At 44.7% G+C, this 16,300-nt stretch overlaps 8 protein-coding genes across 10 annotated transcripts; 4 read left to right on the top strand and 4 right to left on the bottom strand.

Moving 5' to 3' along the window:
* The first annotated feature begins 45 nt into the window (after nt 1-45).
* LOC108107546 (flap endonuclease GEN) lies at nt 46-2,722 on the top strand. Its single transcript, XM_017215087.1, has 5 exons — nt 46-458; nt 513-819; nt 883-1,172; nt 1,228-1,395; nt 1,452-2,722. Exons 1-5 carry the CDS (start codon nt 301-303, stop codon nt 2,710-2,712), a joined length of 2,184 nt encoding a protein of 727 aa, XP_017070576.1. The 5' UTR covers nt 46-300; the 3' UTR covers nt 2,713-2,722.
* A 1-nt stretch (nt 2,723) lies between these two features.
* LOC108107545 (alanine--tRNA ligase, mitochondrial) lies at nt 2,724-6,481 on the bottom strand. Its single transcript, XM_017215086.2, has 10 exons — nt 6,225-6,481; nt 5,989-6,162; nt 5,785-5,930; nt 5,526-5,729; nt 5,181-5,465; nt 4,129-5,123; nt 3,920-4,076; nt 3,572-3,857; nt 3,278-3,498; nt 2,724-3,225 (listed from the first exon to the last, which is right to left on the bottom strand). The coding sequence occupies exons 1-10, from the start codon at nt 6,390-6,392 to the stop codon at nt 2,823-2,825; spliced, it is 3,039 nt and encodes a 1,012-aa protein (XP_017070575.1). The 5' UTR covers nt 6,393-6,481; the 3' UTR covers nt 2,724-2,822.
* Nucleotides 6,482-6,516: 35 nt separating this feature from the next.
* On the top strand, nt 6,517-8,475 carry LOC108107551 (acyl-coenzyme A diphosphatase FITM2). 2 transcript variants are annotated; one of them, XM_017215104.1, is made up of 3 exons: nt 6,517-6,623; nt 6,776-7,376; nt 7,433-8,475. In XM_017215104.1, exons 2-3 carry the CDS (start codon nt 6,848-6,850, stop codon nt 8,170-8,172), a joined length of 1,269 nt encoding a protein of 422 aa, XP_017070593.1. In that variant the 5' UTR covers nt 6,517-6,623; nt 6,776-6,847; the 3' UTR covers nt 8,173-8,475. The 2 variants fall into 2 exon arrangements, with proteins under 2 accessions (XP_017070593.1, XP_017070594.1); XM_017215105.1 differs by having other exon boundaries at nt 6,538-6,703.
* On the bottom strand, nt 8,246-10,612 carry LOC108107552 (ganglioside-induced differentiation-associated protein 1). The gene is made up of 4 exons (XM_017215107.2): nt 10,234-10,612; nt 9,280-9,472; nt 9,047-9,226; nt 8,246-8,991 (listed from the first exon to the last, which is right to left on the bottom strand). The coding sequence occupies exons 1-4, from the start codon at nt 10,354-10,356 to the stop codon at nt 8,498-8,500; spliced, it is 990 nt and encodes a 329-aa protein (XP_017070596.1). The 5' UTR covers nt 10,357-10,612; the 3' UTR covers nt 8,246-8,497.
* Nucleotides 10,613-10,991: 379 nt separating this feature from the next.
* On the top strand, nt 10,992-12,224 carry LOC108108007 (dehydrogenase/reductase SDR family member 4). Of its 2 annotated transcripts, XM_017215863.2 has the most exons (4): nt 10,993-11,037; nt 11,098-11,354; nt 11,417-11,819; nt 11,882-12,224. In XM_017215863.2, exons 2-4 carry the CDS (start codon nt 11,110-11,112, stop codon nt 12,185-12,187), a joined length of 954 nt encoding a protein of 317 aa, XP_017071352.1. In that variant the 5' UTR covers nt 10,993-11,037; nt 11,098-11,109; the 3' UTR covers nt 12,188-12,224. The 2 variants fall into 2 exon arrangements, with proteins under 2 accessions (XP_017071351.1, XP_017071352.1); XM_017215862.2 differs by having other exon boundaries at nt 10,992-11,354.
* Nucleotides 12,185-13,055, bottom strand: LOC108108009 (charged multivesicular body protein 2b-B). The gene has a single exon (XM_017215865.1). It carries the CDS (start codon nt 12,912-12,914, stop codon nt 12,276-12,278), a length of 639 nt encoding a protein of 212 aa, XP_017071354.1. The 5' UTR covers nt 12,915-13,055; the 3' UTR covers nt 12,185-12,275.
* Nucleotides 13,056-13,253: 198 nt separating this feature from the next.
* Nucleotides 13,254-14,017, top strand: LOC108108008 (EKC/KEOPS complex subunit TP53RK). The gene has a single exon (XM_017215864.2). The coding sequence runs from the start codon at nt 13,318-13,320 to the stop codon at nt 13,987-13,989; it is 672 nt and encodes a 223-aa protein (XP_017071353.1). The 5' UTR covers nt 13,254-13,317; the 3' UTR covers nt 13,990-14,017.
* Nucleotides 13,981-16,287, bottom strand: LOC108108005 (pentatricopeptide repeat-containing protein 1, mitochondrial). The gene is made up of 2 exons (XM_017215859.2): nt 14,372-16,287; nt 13,981-14,317 (listed from the first exon to the last, which is right to left on the bottom strand). The coding sequence occupies exons 1-2, from the start codon at nt 16,190-16,192 to the stop codon at nt 14,027-14,029; spliced, it is 2,112 nt and encodes a 703-aa protein (XP_017071348.2). The 5' UTR covers nt 16,193-16,287; the 3' UTR covers nt 13,981-14,026.
* Between the last annotated feature and the right edge of the window lie 13 nt (nt 16,288-16,300).

The raw sequence follows: 16,300 nt of genomic DNA, 5'->3' as shown, positions 1-16,300 counted from the left end.
GCAGCTGTCAAAACAAAGACTGTTATCGGTTCGTAGTGACTGTCCTGATAGTGCTGTCAAATTTGCTTTGGAGAAGTAGCCAAATCTGAAGATGGAAATTGCAGAAATAGAATACAATTTTTATTATATTTTTAACATCTTAAAATTATTATTCATACTTTAATTTAATACATACATTTGACAATCCATTTAAAAATTGGAGAAACTAGCTGGAATATAGCTGAATCAGCAACTCTAATCGAATATAATGTTTGAATAAGTTGCGAAATTTCGCGGTTTTTGCTTTTAATATTTTATTTAATGGGTGTTAAGGAATTATGGGGAATCCTAACGCCCCATTGTGAGCGTAAGCCTATAAATGAATTGCGGGGGAAGAAAGTGGCCATTGATTTGGCAGGATGGGTTTGCGAATCCCTAAATGTTGTGGACTACTTTGTGCATCCAAGGCATCATTTAAAGTGAGTTTAAGAAATGTGTATAAAATTTGGTTTAAAATGTATATCTGTCCACAGAAACCTGTTCTTTCGCACTTGTTATCTTATATGGGAGCAGGTCACTCCGGTTTTCGTTTTGGAAGGAGTGGCACCAAAACTCAAGAGCCAAGTGATAGCCAAAAGGAATGAACTTCAGTTTCGAGGAGTTAAACCCAAGAATTCTCCTGAATGCACTCAAAATCAACCTCCAAAAGGTGAGAAAGGACGCAGCAGGTTTAACCATGTCCTCAAACAATGCGAAACGCTGCTCCTCTCTATGGGAATCCAGTGCGTCCAAGGTCCTGGCGAGGCGGAGGCCTATTGTGCTTTCCTTAACAAGCATGGCGTTAGTATATGGATAATTCCTATGTTGTATATTATGATAATCCTATAAAATTCGTATTCCTAGTTAGTTGATGGCGTCATTAGCCAGGATTCGGATTGCTTTGCATATGGAGCAGTACGAGTTTATCGTAACTTCTCAGTTTCCACCCAAGGAGCTCAGGCTGCTGCTGGTGGAGCTGTGGACATATACGACATGCGGGAGATCACTACCCGAATGGATTTTGGTCAAAACAAGATCATTGTGATGGCTTTGCTCTGTGGATGTGATTATTGTCCAGATGGCATAGGTGGAATTGGGAAGGATGGCGTTCTGAAGCTTTTTAATAAATACAAGGAGACTGAGATTCTGAACAAGTAATTTCTAAAACAAGGTATCTGGTACCCGACTAATAGACTACTTCCTTTGCAGGTTGAGAAACTGGCGTGGGGAAACCAATAAATACAATGCCCTAGAGATTCGAGTGGATGACAAATCCATTTGCAGCAATTGTGGACATATTGGCAAGACAATGAGCCACACGAAAAGTGGCTGCAGTGTTTGCCGAACCCACAAAGGCTGCGATGAAAGCCTTTGGAAGTGAGAAAATACATTTCACATTAATATACACTTGCTTATGCATAAATTTCCCTCAGAGAACAACGATTATCCATTAAAGCGGAGTTGACTTTGCGAAAGAAAGCATTAATATCCCCGGATTTTCCCAACGAAGAGATCATTTCCGAGTTTCTCAGTGAACCTAGCAGCATTCCAAATTTAAATCTAAACTGGCGGCAACCAAATCTTGTTAAATTCATCAAGCAAATAGGACATCTCTTGCAATGGCCGGAAATATACTGCTTCCAGAAGTTCTTTCCCATACTCACACGCTGGCAGGTCCAACAATCACAACAGGAGAAAGTTCTTATCCAACCTCTTGAGATCATCAAAAAGCGAACTGTTAAAGGAGTGGCGAGCTTGGAATTGCGCTGGCACGATCCCAGCGGCTGTTTCAAGGGCCTTATTCCTGACAAACAGATTTCCGAGTTCGAAGTAGAGCATCCCAAAGGAATCGAAGAACTGTATTACACCATTGAGCCTTTGAACATGCTAGAGACAGCGTATCCCGATTTGGTTGCTGCCTTTTTGAAGTCCAAAGAAAAACCTTCAAAAAAAACCAGTCGAAAAAAGGTTACTGCTCTAGAAGGAGAGGACAAGGAAAATGAAACGAAATCAAAGCCGAAAAGGGTGGTTAGAAAGAAAAAGGCTCAACCTGAAGAGAATCAGCCTTCATTGCAACAATTCCTGGGCCTTAATAAAAAGACTACTCCTGTTAAGGTTGCTGCTCCACAGCTCCAACAATGCTCAACTCCCATTACCAAGTGTGTGCCTTCAGATCTTGAAAGCGACTGTGAGTTTGACATGTCTGATATCGTCAAGGGTATCATATCGAATCCGAATGCTAAACCAGCATTGACGACTCACGAGGGTCACCAACTTCATTACGAACCCGTGGCTGAAGATTTAAGTTTACGCCTCGCGCAGATGAGTCTTGGAAATGAAGACGAAACTGCGGAGTCTGAAGTGGATAAGAAAAGGGAACTCTCACAGATCGAGCAATTGCCGCAGAGTAAACGATTCTCACTGGACGACAGTTTTGATCTACTGGTAAAGGGAGATCTAAGGATGTTAGCTAGGACGCCGGTGGAGCGGTTCAAGATTCAGCATCGTCTCAGCCAGAAAATTCCAACGCCAGTCAAGCCCTTAGCTAACATAAGCTACTTTTTTGATCAAAGTTTCGAAAATGCGGATGCCTTTGAAGAGTTGATGAACTCGAGCCTATTGCCTCGGGATCAGGAAGAAAATGAAGAAGAGGATGATGATGATGATGATGATCTGGTAGTGATAAGTGATTAAACATTTAGTTATACTTAATAATTCAGCGATTTATTCGCTCCTCACATTAGAAATCATTTAAAGGGCAAGCTTACAGCTAGCACATTTTGGAGGGTAATCACAACTAATACCTATAGATAAAGCTTAGCGTACGCGTGTGCCTTTGACATTGCCTGCTCCAACTGTTCCTCGAACAGATTGCTGACCCTCCGGCCCTTCATGTTGCACACGGCCTGCGGATTCTGACCTTTAGGCGCAGCTATCTGGCCACCAAACGTGTCGGCAAAAGATTGCAGCCAAGCGGAAGCATTAAATTTTTCTGTTATGAAGTTTTCTGGTACGCAACATCGCGCCTTGACCACGCTATCACACATGCTGATCACCAGGATAGGACGATCCTGACAAAGTTTCGTGGCTCGTTGCAAGGGAATCTCCTCTACAAGAGCAGAACTGGTAATGTAGTGCAGGATGAAGGGGTGGGTGTCTAATGGTTTTTCCAGCAGTAGATTGCGCATCTCGACATCTACAAATTCCCTGTAAGAAACAATATTTGAGATAAGTTAAATAGGTTTTAAGGTAAACTTACTTTAGTGTTGTGCGGGAAGAATCTTTGATTCTCTTCAGCATCTCTGTGATGCGCTCTAGCGTGTCCATCTTAAAGGCATATGGCAGCTTAATGTCCGTGTGCAGCATGTTGTGGCGAATGGTTTGCAATTCCGCTTCTGTGGCGTTTGTGAGCTTATCAGTCTGGAACTGTTTCTCGAGGAGATCCACGCGGTGGCGCAGCAAGGCAGCTGTTTTCAGCACCTAAAAGAGAATCAGGAAAAGGGTTATTAACTTCAATAACTATCTATATTGGGATTCTGTCATTTTTACACACATTTTCCGCCGCCTGGCCAGCCACAGCGGTGAATGCGAATCTCGCTCGATTGGTTTGCTTTAAATTGACGATACAAAAGCAGGATAGCTCTCTAGTGTTGGTAGCATGAGTGCCACAGCACAACTCCTTAGAGCTGAGGTGCAGTTCAGGGCTCTCCACGTTGACCAGACGCAATCCCTGCTCGGGATAAACTTCGCCGGGCACCATGGTGATGTCATTTTGCTGCAGAACTTCAGCGGCACTCAGCAATTCAACTTGAACAGGCGTGGCAGAGCAGATAATGCGACTATTGGAGAGGAATAAGAGAATAAATTTGATCTTGAAATGATCTACCAAAGATTAACTGACTTAATTAGATCTTCAATAAGCTGCACATCGCTCTTTTGGATGCGTTTCCCTAGCAGTCCCAGCTCCAATTTGCACTGATCGCTGGTCACGGAACTAGAAACCTGGTAGGTAACCTTCTTAAAAAGCGAGCGGATGGCGGCATTTAGCAGATGAGTGGCTGAAATTTGATGATTTATTATATCTGTCATATGTAAAATTTTATAACTCACCTGTATGATGGCATGTGTTGAGTTGCCTCTGCTGGACATCCACCTGCAGTTCAACCTCATCTCCAATGGCAAGCTCAAAAGCATCTGTAGGGCTGGACAATTTGCAGACATGAACCACGCAATCGTTGAGATGCTTCACACTAATCACATTGAGTGTATAAGGATGCTCTGGCTCGTGATTGTTGCTGACAAAGATCTTTCCGCCATCCGATTGTTGACCACCAGATTCATAGTAGAAATTGCTGGCTGCGGTAACAATGGATATTAGGTCAGTGGAGGGTTCCTGTATACGACTGCCTTGGGTTCTCGAAACTTCCGCATCGTTGAGAAGCATTCCCAATACAGTAGTTTTTAGAGGAGGTATCTGGTATGAATCACTCTCTTTATCGAAAGAGTAGGCATATTTGTGACTATTGTCGGTGGGCTCTAGGCGTTTTGTTAGCTTCGCCTGGGCTTCTGCAATGAGCTGTTCATTGGCCAAATCACAAAGTGATCCTCCTACGCCATCTCGTTGAATGCCCTTGGTTTTCATCTTTGCCAGGCTGACCTCAGCTCTGTACCGCTCCAGGTCACAGTTCATGTTTTCCAATTCAGCCAGCTTAAGAAAGCTCTCTTCGGTAAGACCATAGGTATCCGTCAGCTTGTAAAGGAAATCCCCTGGTATGGTGTTATTTGGGAACTTGCAGCGCTGCACTTGGAACTCTCGGTAGGCGGGCACGAATCCTGGGCACTCCATTAGGTCTATATCATCAAGATTGGGAAATTCTGTGAGCACCTCTGCAAATGCTTTGGAAGAACTTTCTCTCAGATTCTTGTACACCTCTTGCTCGTGGTTAATCAAGTCAATTACTGCCTGCTGCTTTGCTGACATCTCTGGATAAGCTTCGCCCAGAGTCTCAACGACAATAGGAACTAGTTGGGTTAACAATTTATCATGAACAAAAACGTGCTCCGAAATGTTGAGAGCTTTCCGCAACACCCGACGCAGTTTTTGACTGAAATATTACGTGGATTAAAATAAGAAACATAAAAACTAAGAAAACCAAGCTCACTTCTGATCCGGAAGCATTCCATCGGCCAAACAGGCAGTGACCATTCTAGCATGATCCGCTAATATTCTATAGCTGGTGTCAAGTAGCGCTGTATTTCCACCATCTGGAAAACTTCCACTGTAAACCGGAGACTTTGCCACCTGCTGGATGCCATCGAAGATTGGCGTAAACAAATCCGTATCATAGTTTGAAGACTTATTTTGCAGCACAGCTGTCAAACGCTCAAAACCCATTCCGGTGTCTACATGATGGGCGGGTAATTGAGAGATGCTGCCATCGGCATGGCTAGAAATATAAGGAAACCTTTAAGATAGGAATACATTATATTCTGAAGTAAACCCTTACCGATTGTACTGTATGAAGACAAGATTCCATAGCTCTGTAAGATCGGAGCGACCTGCATTTACTAACTTGGCGCGCTGCTCAACGCTTCCCAGATCTGGGCGATGATCTATGTGGATTTCGGTACAGGGACCACACGGCCCTGTGGCTCCCATTTCCCAGAAGTTGTCTGCGCAGCCAAAAGGCAGGATACGCGAGGCGGGAAATCTGCAATGAAGGAATACTTAAAATATACACCTTACAGTTATGTAATTGGCTATACCCTAGACTCCTCCAGATCTCAAAGCATTCCAGATCAGCAGGAATACCAAGCACCTTGTCGCCAGCAAAATAGGTAACATAAAGGCGACCTGGATCAATGTTGTAGGGACCGCGGAGAAGCTCCAAGGCCATAGCACAGGCTTCCCGCTGTGAAAGTAAAGGAATCAAAATGAAATAGTTATAAGGGTATGCTTTAAAAACTCACCTTGAAGTAATCCCCGAAGGACCAGTTGCCAAGCATCTCGAAGAAGGTGTGATGATAGCTATCCGTGCCCACCACAGATAGATCATTGTGTTTTCCACCGACACGGATACATTTTTGGGAGTTAACTACCCGCTTATAAGGTGCTGCTGCTGTGCCCAGAAAAACCGATTTGAACTAGAATAGAAACCATCGAATAAACAAGCAAACAATGGCATTTAATGGACCTGTTACCTCACCTGATTCATGCCCGCGTTAACGAAAGCCACGGTGGGGTCGCAAAAGGGAACCACCGGGCTGGAGCGCACAAACTTATGCCCATGGCTAACGGTGAAGTGGTCCAGAAAGGTCTTACGAATCTCGCGGGCTGTCAGCACGCGCTGCAGCTGTTTGGCCGAGTTGTACATGCCGCAGTTTAATTAAAACCGGCAATTAAAAACGCTCGACATAAATCTCAGACTTGCACAGCTGATCGGCATGCTATTCGCCAAGGTGCTCGTACAATTCCAATCAGAGTGGAGTACTGCCATTCACTTGGTAGCGTTGACACCAGCTGCAGCTGTTCTATTTTTTACAGGCGCAACACGTACATTTTAGCCATAATAAAAAGTACAACATTACCACCAAGAACAACGAAGGTGGGTAATTAAACTGGATAAAAATTGAGTAAATGAATCAGTTAAGCTAATGTGACAGCATTTACACTGTTTCAACTCAGGTTAGTCAGTTTATCTGGCATTGAACTTTGACACGTACAGTTCTTCCGCTTTCACTTTCTCTTTGCTTGCAGTATAACCAAAAACGGAAGAAAACAACGCACTTTTCGATTGACAACCTTTGAAACAAAGAAAAAAGTCCAGCGATGGCAACAAAGAGACGACCTTTGCGGCCCAATTTGGGCAGCAATGCTGGAAGTTCTCCCTCTGGCTCCAACATGAACTTCAGACCCGGAGGACCCGATATAACCCGGGCGGAGGCCCGGGGAACGAGACCCACAGCTGCCCCAACTAGTATCCGCGAAATCCTCGTCATGGGGGTTATTCACCTGTGCAAGAAGACCATATTCTTCAACACGGACCTGAAGGTTGCCTTGTATCTAGGCAGTCTCTTCGTGATCTCCGTGATCGGGGACTTCGTACCCTTCCCAAAGACCTACTTTGCCAGATCGGACAACCTGTTCAACCAGTACTTTGTCAAGGTGGGCTGGGGTTGGACTCTACTATTCGTAGTGCCCTTCCTTGTGCTCTCCGCCTATACGATCACCTGTGGTGACCACAAACGAATGCTGCGGCACCATTTCCCACGCATCGTCATAGCCACATTCTTTTGGTTCTTCTGGACGAAGTTGTTCAACGTTGTGGAGAACTCCTACGGACGCTGCACTACAAAAGGTAATTCTAAATAGGACTATAAGAAAATAACGATTAACAAAACACTGTAACTCCAGGCTACCTAAGCAAATCAAGTTGTCTGAAGGCGGGACATTTGTGGAAGGGCTTCGATATATCCGGACACGCCTTTATCCTAATCCACTCCAGCCTGGTGTTGATCGAGGAGGCGCGTCCTATAATCCGCTGGGAGACCATCAAGGAACACATCCGCAACGAACGTCACAATCGCAACTCAGCCGAGAACTCTGGGACAAATCCTTTGAGAACCCTAAACGAGGAGCAAATGCGAAGTTTGCAGTTCTTGTACAAGCGCCTGACGCCCATCATTCGCACTTTGTTCATCGGCATGGCGGCCCTGCAGCTGCTGTGGGACATAATGCTGGTGGGCACTATGCTGTACTACCATCGCATGATCGAAAAGGTGATCAGCGGAATTATTGCCATACTCACATGGTACTTTACCTATCGCTTTTGGTATCCCACTCCCGGTTTGTTGCCGGATGCGCCTGGTAGTGGAAGCTTTACTTACCAACGCGAGATACCTACCTTCCCCTTCAAGCGTCCCTCGCATTTAGGAACGGGAGCCACAGTCACGAATTCGGGAGCAAGCAACTCGAGGACGAACGTCAATGGCAAGGCAGGAGCGACGGGTGTGCCTAGGGATCAGCAGATGCCCACTTTCATGGGAATGCCCCTGTTCACCAATCCAAAGGCGGCCAATGCAGCGGCCAATTTTCTAGTAGCCGAGCAGCAAAGACGGGAAAGGGAACGCGAACAGCAGACGCTGGAGAGCTGAGCTCTGGACGGTCCGTCAAGCAATCGCAACAGCCATCAAGCATAGCAGGAATTGATAATAATAAGGTGATGGATTGGAATTGATACCAAATTTTTGTATTCAGCGACGATGAAATGATGTAACAATGATATTACTAAGCAGCCGAGGCTGGCACTGGATTGCGTTCTGCTCCTCATCCTCCTTTGCCGGAATCTTACCATGACACCCCCAGCATCCTTCATCAGCAGTGCGTAGGTTTAAGCGTTCTTATGTTCGTGTGTTTATATGTGCCCAACTTTAACAGTAAAAGGATTTGTTAACAAAGTCTGGTGTCCCGTTCCTCCGCTCACTTGTGCGCGAAGGCGGCGAACATGGCCATACCCAGGAAGCCCGCTCCCGCTCCTAGCTTATAGTTTCCCGGGGTCCGCATCCACATCTCACGCAGAATGGCGAAGTTGCTTGGCTGCAGGCGGTGAAAGGATTCGCGCTGTCGGAAACGTAGGAAGTAGGCCTCCACTTGTGGCAGTTTTCCAAAGGCCCAGAAGTAATTCTCGAATCCTAGCTGGTACAGTCGATAGAGCAGAAGTCCAAGCGAGATATCAGCTACGCTTAGTTCGTCTCCGGTTAGCCACTCACTTCGAGGTGCCTGAGCTGATAGCTCCTGCTCCACGTACAGCAGAAAGTGGCGTACGGCATCTAAAACTTTTTGGAACTCTTCACGGGAAGAGGCTAATTCATGCCGACGCACTTGAATGTCCAGCTTGTGCTGCAGTGCTGCTTTGTTGGTTGAATGATCGTCCACGGAGTGACGCAGCAGATCTAAAACCTTTTCGTTGTTTTCTGTGGGGAATATAAATACTAAGTTTAGGAAGCAGATAAAGGTTGAGTATCTTACTCAGGCAGGACTGACGCACGGGTCCTATGAAAGGCGCCTTGGGCACCAGCTTTAGATCATCATGCATAAAGGAACCCAAGCTGAGAGTTCCCACCGGCAGGCGAGCAATGGCTTGTTCAAAGACCAACATCTGGTCGAATTCCTTGGAGTTGTGCGGGGGCTTCAGTGAAAGATTAGATCCTGAAATGGAATAATTTAAAAAGATTTCTATGGTTTTCCTTGGTTTTATTCACCTCCGCGGAATTTGCTCTCCACATAGTTGATGATGTGCGACGAGCTGGGAATGACAAAGGCACCATCTTGGAGCACTGGCACATCGCCCTTAGGATTTAAGTTCAGGAACCAATTGGAATACTGCTCGCCATTGCACAGGTCTACCACATAGGGAAAGAAATCAATTTTCTTTTCATAGAAGACCATAAGAACCTGAGGGAGAATTGGAAGGAAATCATTATGGTTTATTTTTACCGATTTTCTTGCTTATATTATAAATTTCGATGATAGATGTAATGAATTACAAGTCTAAAAGGGGAAGTTTGTGGTTTTCAGATTAATGTAAATTCGTTAGCTCATTTATATATAAATAAAAATATTTGTAACATTACTATAATTGTGATTTTTTGTAATCTTTACTGCGATATAAACAAATTGAAAACTTAATTTGACATTGGTTTTTTCCCAGATTCTGTTTAAAATATATTGCTTCATTTAATTATATACTAACATTTAATAACAAAAATGTAATTTTAATTTATTTCGCTTCAGTTATTATCATACGTTCTGCTGCTGTAGATTCTTTTGAGGTTTGTTTATTTTTGCGTTTATATTGTTTTGTTTTTTTTTCACTCAATCCGCTTCATTAGCACCTGCAGTAGCTAGGTAAACAGTGTATAAATCAATCCTATGCTGTCATAATCTAGACCCCAGTCCAAAATCTAGATAACTCCTATACATTCCACATGCTACCCGCCAAGTCATGCTCCATTGCACCCGAGAGCAGGGAGATTTAATGAAGATCGTAGGCGGAGAACCTTCACGGCGGGGGCACCCCATTATTACATCAAAATTTAGCAATGATGACGAGTTCCACTAACAATCATTAGTTTTGTAATTTCGCGGCATTAGCCGATGGATCTGGTTGGGCAGGTAGTTTTTTCAAAGATCACATGATAAAAGCGGTTACTAACTTTTTGCGCATGGAAGTTGTACGGATGAAAGAAGAGCACTGGTTTGTTGTCCGGAAGATCAGGAGCCTTGAAGTCCTGGACAGTGGGCGGCAGAGCCTCGATTTCTTTGGCCTGGCTACTCATTTTTGTTATTTTTATTTAAAATTATTGTATTATTTTTTAATAAGTTAGTAGTTTATATTTTTACTAGCATAAGGGCTTTTCTTATATCACATGCCTTGCCGACGGTTGCGAAAACTATCTAACAAAGCCGTAAGCGCGTGCCGGATTGAGTCGGAAAACCAGAGACTACTGCTTCCGTCGACGACTACGTCTATAGTGAATTCAGATCTGCCGAAGGGTAAACCTAAAGCCGCTGCGATCGCTTATTAATTTGCACTTGCCGCCGTCTGGTCTAAAGTCACATATATGTTTTGGAACCAAAAACACTCCATTATGTCAAGCAATTCACTCTCTTTTCGCGGTTTGTTTGTCATACTTATTTATCTTTGTTTATATTATTACGAAACGGAGCGTTTATCTTCGTATAAGATTTTCTTTTCAAAAATTCTTATCTGCCAATGACATGGGAATGTGTGATTTGTTTTAAATGGAGTAACAATTTGAGATATTTTTTGTATTTTAAGCCCTATTATTATTATTTGGGTTATTTGTTTATCTTGCGATTAGTAAAAAAATGGAAAAAAAGCTTTATTAAATTTTTAAATTTGGCGCCATTAAAGTTAAAGCTTTTAGCGCCACTGTGAATGGCAAACAGTTTGAAAGAAGAAGAATTAGTAAACAAGTTGGAGATTTGCGCCCATAGTAAATAAAATAGGGAAAATCAATTCTTAGGCAACGAATTCTTACATCTTTGTTAACTAGGTAAATCTAAAAATGTTCCATTTGGGCAAACAACTGGTGGCCAGGGCGCCGAAGATCCGTTTGAGCGCTTGCGCTGTGAGTGGAAGTGGTCAAAGTTCAAGTCTCGATCAAAACAGCAACAATTACAGCCCAAAACTTGTTGGCCCTAATCTTAATCAATGCCACAAACGCCTGTCTAGCACTAGTCATATTTCGAACGTCGTCCCGATGAAACGTTTAGCAGGAAAAGTTGCAGTGGTTACCGCTTCCACAGATGGGTAAGAAGATCAGTGGAAACTGCTTAAGGTGACTTCCTTTAATCCTGGTTGAATCTCTCCAGCATTGGTTTTGCCATTGCCAAAAGGCTGGCCGAAGATGGAGCTTCGGTGGTCATCAGCAGTCGAAAGCAAAAGAATGTGGACTCTGCTCTGGCGGAGCTCCGAAAATTGAACCTCAATGCTCATGGACTCAAGTGCCATGTAGGCGATGCCCAAGACCGAAAGCAGCTCTTCGAGGAGACCATCAGCAAGTTTGGAAAGCTTAATATTCTGGTCAGCAATGCTGCCACCAACCCTGCAGTAGGTGGAGTCTTGGAGTGCGACGAGAAGGTATGGGACAAGATCTTCGATGTGAATGTGAAGAGTTCCTACCTTCTGGCCAAAGAAGCACTGCCTCTCCTTCGCCAACAGAAGGATTCCAGCATCGTTTTCGTCTCCTCCATTGCTGGTTATGATGCCTTTGAGGTTGGTAACCTTATCTACGGTTCAGTCGTTCAAAGCTTATCTACTCCACCTTAATCTCATAGCTACTTGGCGCATATTCCGTCAGCAAAACTGCTCTGATTGGCTTGACCAAGGCGGCTGCCAAAGACCTCGCACCCGAGGGCATCCGTGTCAACTGCTTAGCCCCTGGCGTCATCAAGACAAAATTCTCCAAAGCTCTGTATGAGGACGAGGCGGCAAATGAAGCGGCTTTGAGCAAAATTCCAATGGGTCGCCTGGGCACCAGTGAAGAAATGGCCGGCGTTGTCTCCTTTTTGGTCTCTGAGGATGCGGGATACATTACGGGCGAGTCCATTGTTGCCGGAGGCGGGATGTCTGCTCGTTTGTAAGCGGTGTACATAAATATATTTCCTTACTGGCTATGGATAACAGCTGTGTTCACAGTAATTATAATATAAAATAGCATATGTTTAAGGACTAAGAAGAGCGTAGCTTGGCCAACTGATCTGCAATGTCCTTCTCGGTGCGCTTGCCGCTCGTTTCGAAATCTGAGGTACCCGTGGCCGGGATGCTGGACATCTTGCCAGAAATTTCGATGCCGATCTCGTCGAGCACCTTGTTGACCACTGCATTAGACTCCTCTTCATCGCCGGACTCGTTCAGCATGTCGTCCAGTGTATCGTTTATCATCTCGTCGGTCATTTCCATCTTCATGTTAGCCGCCTGGAACTGGCGAACTGTTTCCCCAATGGCCTCCGGTCGCATGACCTTGTTCATTGCACCCATCGTTTTGGCAGTGGTACCCATGGCTTCGCTCAGAGCGATATTGGCGCCCATGTTCTTGTTCTGGTAGCCAATGGATTGGATTTTTCCTGTAGCTGCGTAGGTACGCGACTTCTGTTTTCTGATCTCAACTAGTTGCTTAGCCAGAATACGACAAGCATCATTGTTTCCAGCAGCAGCATTTTTCCGGATTTCCAGCTCCAGCTTGCGCTCCTCCTCTTCCATTTTTCTTCGTTCTCGCTCGATGTCTCTTGTAGCCTTGCGCAGCGATCGGTCATTCTCTCGCTGTTGCTCCTTCACGGTGGGCTTCTTTCCGAACAGATTGTTAAACATTTTCGAATTTTGTGCGAATTTAGACGTAGCTCCTCGATTTCTGATGATGTTGTGATGGGTTTTCCTGATGATGAATCACTCGGACGTTGGATTGGCGCTATCGGTGTAAATATCAAAAAAGCAAACAGCTGCCAGCTGTTCGCATGCGTTTCGTTGTGAATATCAAATTTAACGGACGCAGGTGAAAACCTTAAATTGTAGTATGTTCTTTGATATACTTAAATCTAAAAAAATTCAATTATTAATAGCTGTAACACCTTTTTAAGCTGCTCTTTTTATATCTTGAATTTATATATCTCAGTTTTAACTTTGGGCGTTCACGGATCCCTTTTCCCAACGCCCATGTTTAGAGTTGCCACTTTCAGTCAATAGCTAACCGGCTTGTTATTACCCGCATAAGAAAATGTCTGTGGAAATCCTTAAACAAGGAGCCGAAGGGCGCCTATACCTAGGCGATTTTAAAGGACAAGCCTGTCTAATTAAGGAGCGATTCGTGAAGAAGTATCGACACCCAGAACTAGACACCCAGATCACGCGGCAGCGGATGAAAGCCGAGGCAAAGGCGTCGGCACGATGTCTGGCCGCAGGAATTCTGGCCCCTAAGATTCTGAATTCTGACCTCAACACCCACAAACTGTATATGGAATACTTTGACAAAGCCAAAACAGCCAAGCAATTTATTCTGGAAACAGTTGCAACACAGGGCGAGGATAACGCAAAGACATCTCTACTTGAGTTATGCACCAAAATAGGTCATATCATTGGGAGAATGCACTCCAACAACATTATACATGGCGATCTAACTACTTCCAATATCCTCATCAATCCTAACGGCTGTCATTACGACGTGATACTGATCGATTTCGGATTAAGCCACTACAATCAGGCCACAGAGGACAAGGGTGTGGACCTCTACGTGCTGGAGCGAGCGCTACTAAGCACCCACAGCGAACAGCCGTACCTCTTTGAGAAAATCCTATCCGAATATCGCACTAACGATAACGACCAACATGCTGTGCTCTCCAAATTTGAGGAGGTGAGAGCCCGAGGTCGGAAACGGACCATGATTGGTTAACAAATAATAAACTTTAATGAGAGTTATACTTTTAGACTTATTCTATACTTTTTAAAGGCTCTTTTGGCGGGTCATCTCGTAGTTCATTTATCTTGATCTTTTTGATGTACTTCCGCTGTTTCGTTTTGTGCTTGAGATGATCGTTCTTAAGGGGTTCCATTCCTTTTACGGATGGTAGCTTATACTGCTCATATGGACGCTCCTTCACCTTGGCGATGGCATCTTCCAGCTTGAGACCAGCTAATCCCAACTCCTCGTAGTACAAGCGGTATTTATCACAGAATTTGGAGTGTCCCTTCTTGAAGGCGGCAGTCTTTGTTGAGGGATGCTAGATAATAATACAATCAATTTATTTGCTTTGGTGATCTAAGGCTAACCTTACCCTGGCATCAATTGCTCTGGCACATCCCCTGTGAAAGTTGTGCAAATGGCGTAGAAAGGTTTCATTTGGTTTGATATTCTCCTCCAAACTTAACTGAATGATCTCGTTAATGTAGGTGAAGGACTTTTTGGCGCATCCCTGCCGCAGCATTGCACCCAGAATAGGCATGTTCATCTTTATCCCGGCTGACTGCATCTGTTGCAGCAGTTCCCTTGCCTCTTCTTGAGTACGACAACCTAAAGCGAGGACACCGTAGGTGACAATATCCGGACGCAATCCCGCTGTGCGAATCATGGTGAGCACTTCTCGAGCACTCTCGTAATCAAAACGCATTGAACGCTTTTTGATCAGTATGTTAAAGAAGTCTATGTCCGCTTTAAGACCAATCTTTCGCACAAAAGTGAGAAGCTGTTTTTCTGCGGCGTTTGTTGGCGGTATCACCTCCAGCATTGTGGTAAATGCTTCGATATCGGGTGTGATGTTGTGCTGTTTCATGTGTTCTAGAAAACCAGTAAGGCCGCCGAGCAACAAAAAGCGCTCATGCGGACGTGTCACCTCCTCCAATGCAACCAAACTGCCCAAATGGGGACGAGGAAGCAAAAGATTTGGAAGTTCCAGCTCACTTGCTGTTGTGGATACCTCAATTTGGGAAGGCAAGGAAGTGTTGCTAGAAGATATGGTAGGCAAATCATCTTTTTGCCCATCCTCCAACTGAAGAGTTTGTTTTTTTCCCGCTGCTGCCGGAGCAATTTGATCGAGAACCTCACGCATCGAATCCAAATCACCGAAGTTACAATCCCTAGCACATCTCAACATCGCATTAAAACTATAGTAGTCCGGTTTGATTCCTCGTTGCAACATCTTGTGCCAGGTGAGCAGAGCATGCCGGAAGCCGTGTTCTGAGTTGCTGGCACATGCCTGAAGGAGAAAGTTAAATGTGTCTGCATTTAGGTCCAGCTGTCGCTCCATCATCTCGTCGGCCAGCATGTAGGCGGTGTCTACATCTCCGCATCTTCCATAGGCCTTGATCATGGCATTGTAGTTCTTTACATTCGGTTCGTATCCCTTCTCTAGCATGTTCTCGCGCAAAATTTGTGCCTTGGCCAGACCATCGCCCAAGGAGGGAGCATTTGCACAGGCGTTGAACAGCGATGTATAGGTTCCACCGGTAACTTGAAGACCCCGTTGCCTCATCTTGGTGTATAGGGTGAAAGCCTTGCGCGTGTATCCCGCCTTAGCGCAACCGCTAATCAGCAGGTTGTATATGTACTTGTCCGGTTTAGCGCGATCCTCTCGCAGCATCTTTTGTTCTAGCACCGCAATGGCCTCATTCAGGCGGTTTGCCTTTAGATGATCCTTGATCAGGCGTGCATATTCCACAGTCTGCAGTTTTTTAGAACGCCGTGTGGAATTCTTAATGAACTCCTCTTCTTCTACATCTCCAGGGTCTTCAGTCTGAATAAATTTGGCATCGCCAAAAGTATCTGGATCCCCAAAGTCCTGAACCATTTCGGGCGACTTCTCTTTGGGTTTTTTTTCTGATCTAAATTTTTGTCTCTCCCTAGGTGCTTCTGTGATAGGTTCTTCATGGATTTCTTCGCGAAAAGGGTTGTGCTTCCTGTTGGCCTCTCGTTTGGTTTGTAAACCGGCTTCCTGATCCGTAATCCTCACGTGCAGAACCCGATTCTGTAACCATGACAAGGATGTAGGGGAAACCACAGAACGATTGATGTTATAACCATTTAACCCCCTCTTAGTGGCGTTTAATTGCAAGCCACGCATACTTGAGGCCATTGAACGGCTGAGTAACCGCAGAGCCATATTATCTATTGCAACTTTCTGTGATTTTTATGTAATTAAAGAACTATTTCAAACGTGCTTGCCGCGGCGGTGTAAATAAAGAAACAGCTGGCGCGATAGTGCTGCCAC

Source organism: Drosophila eugracilis, unplaced genomic scaffold (genome assembly GCF_018153835.1).
Source record: "Drosophila eugracilis isolate 14026-0451.02 unplaced genomic scaffold, ASM1815383v1 contig_2088, whole genome shotgun sequence".
NCBI classification, from domain to species: Eukaryota; Metazoa; Arthropoda; class Insecta; order Diptera; family Drosophilidae; genus Drosophila; species Drosophila eugracilis.
The sequence above is the reverse complement of the archived record's forward strand: the minus strand, read 5'-3'. Positions and strand labels throughout refer to the sequence as shown.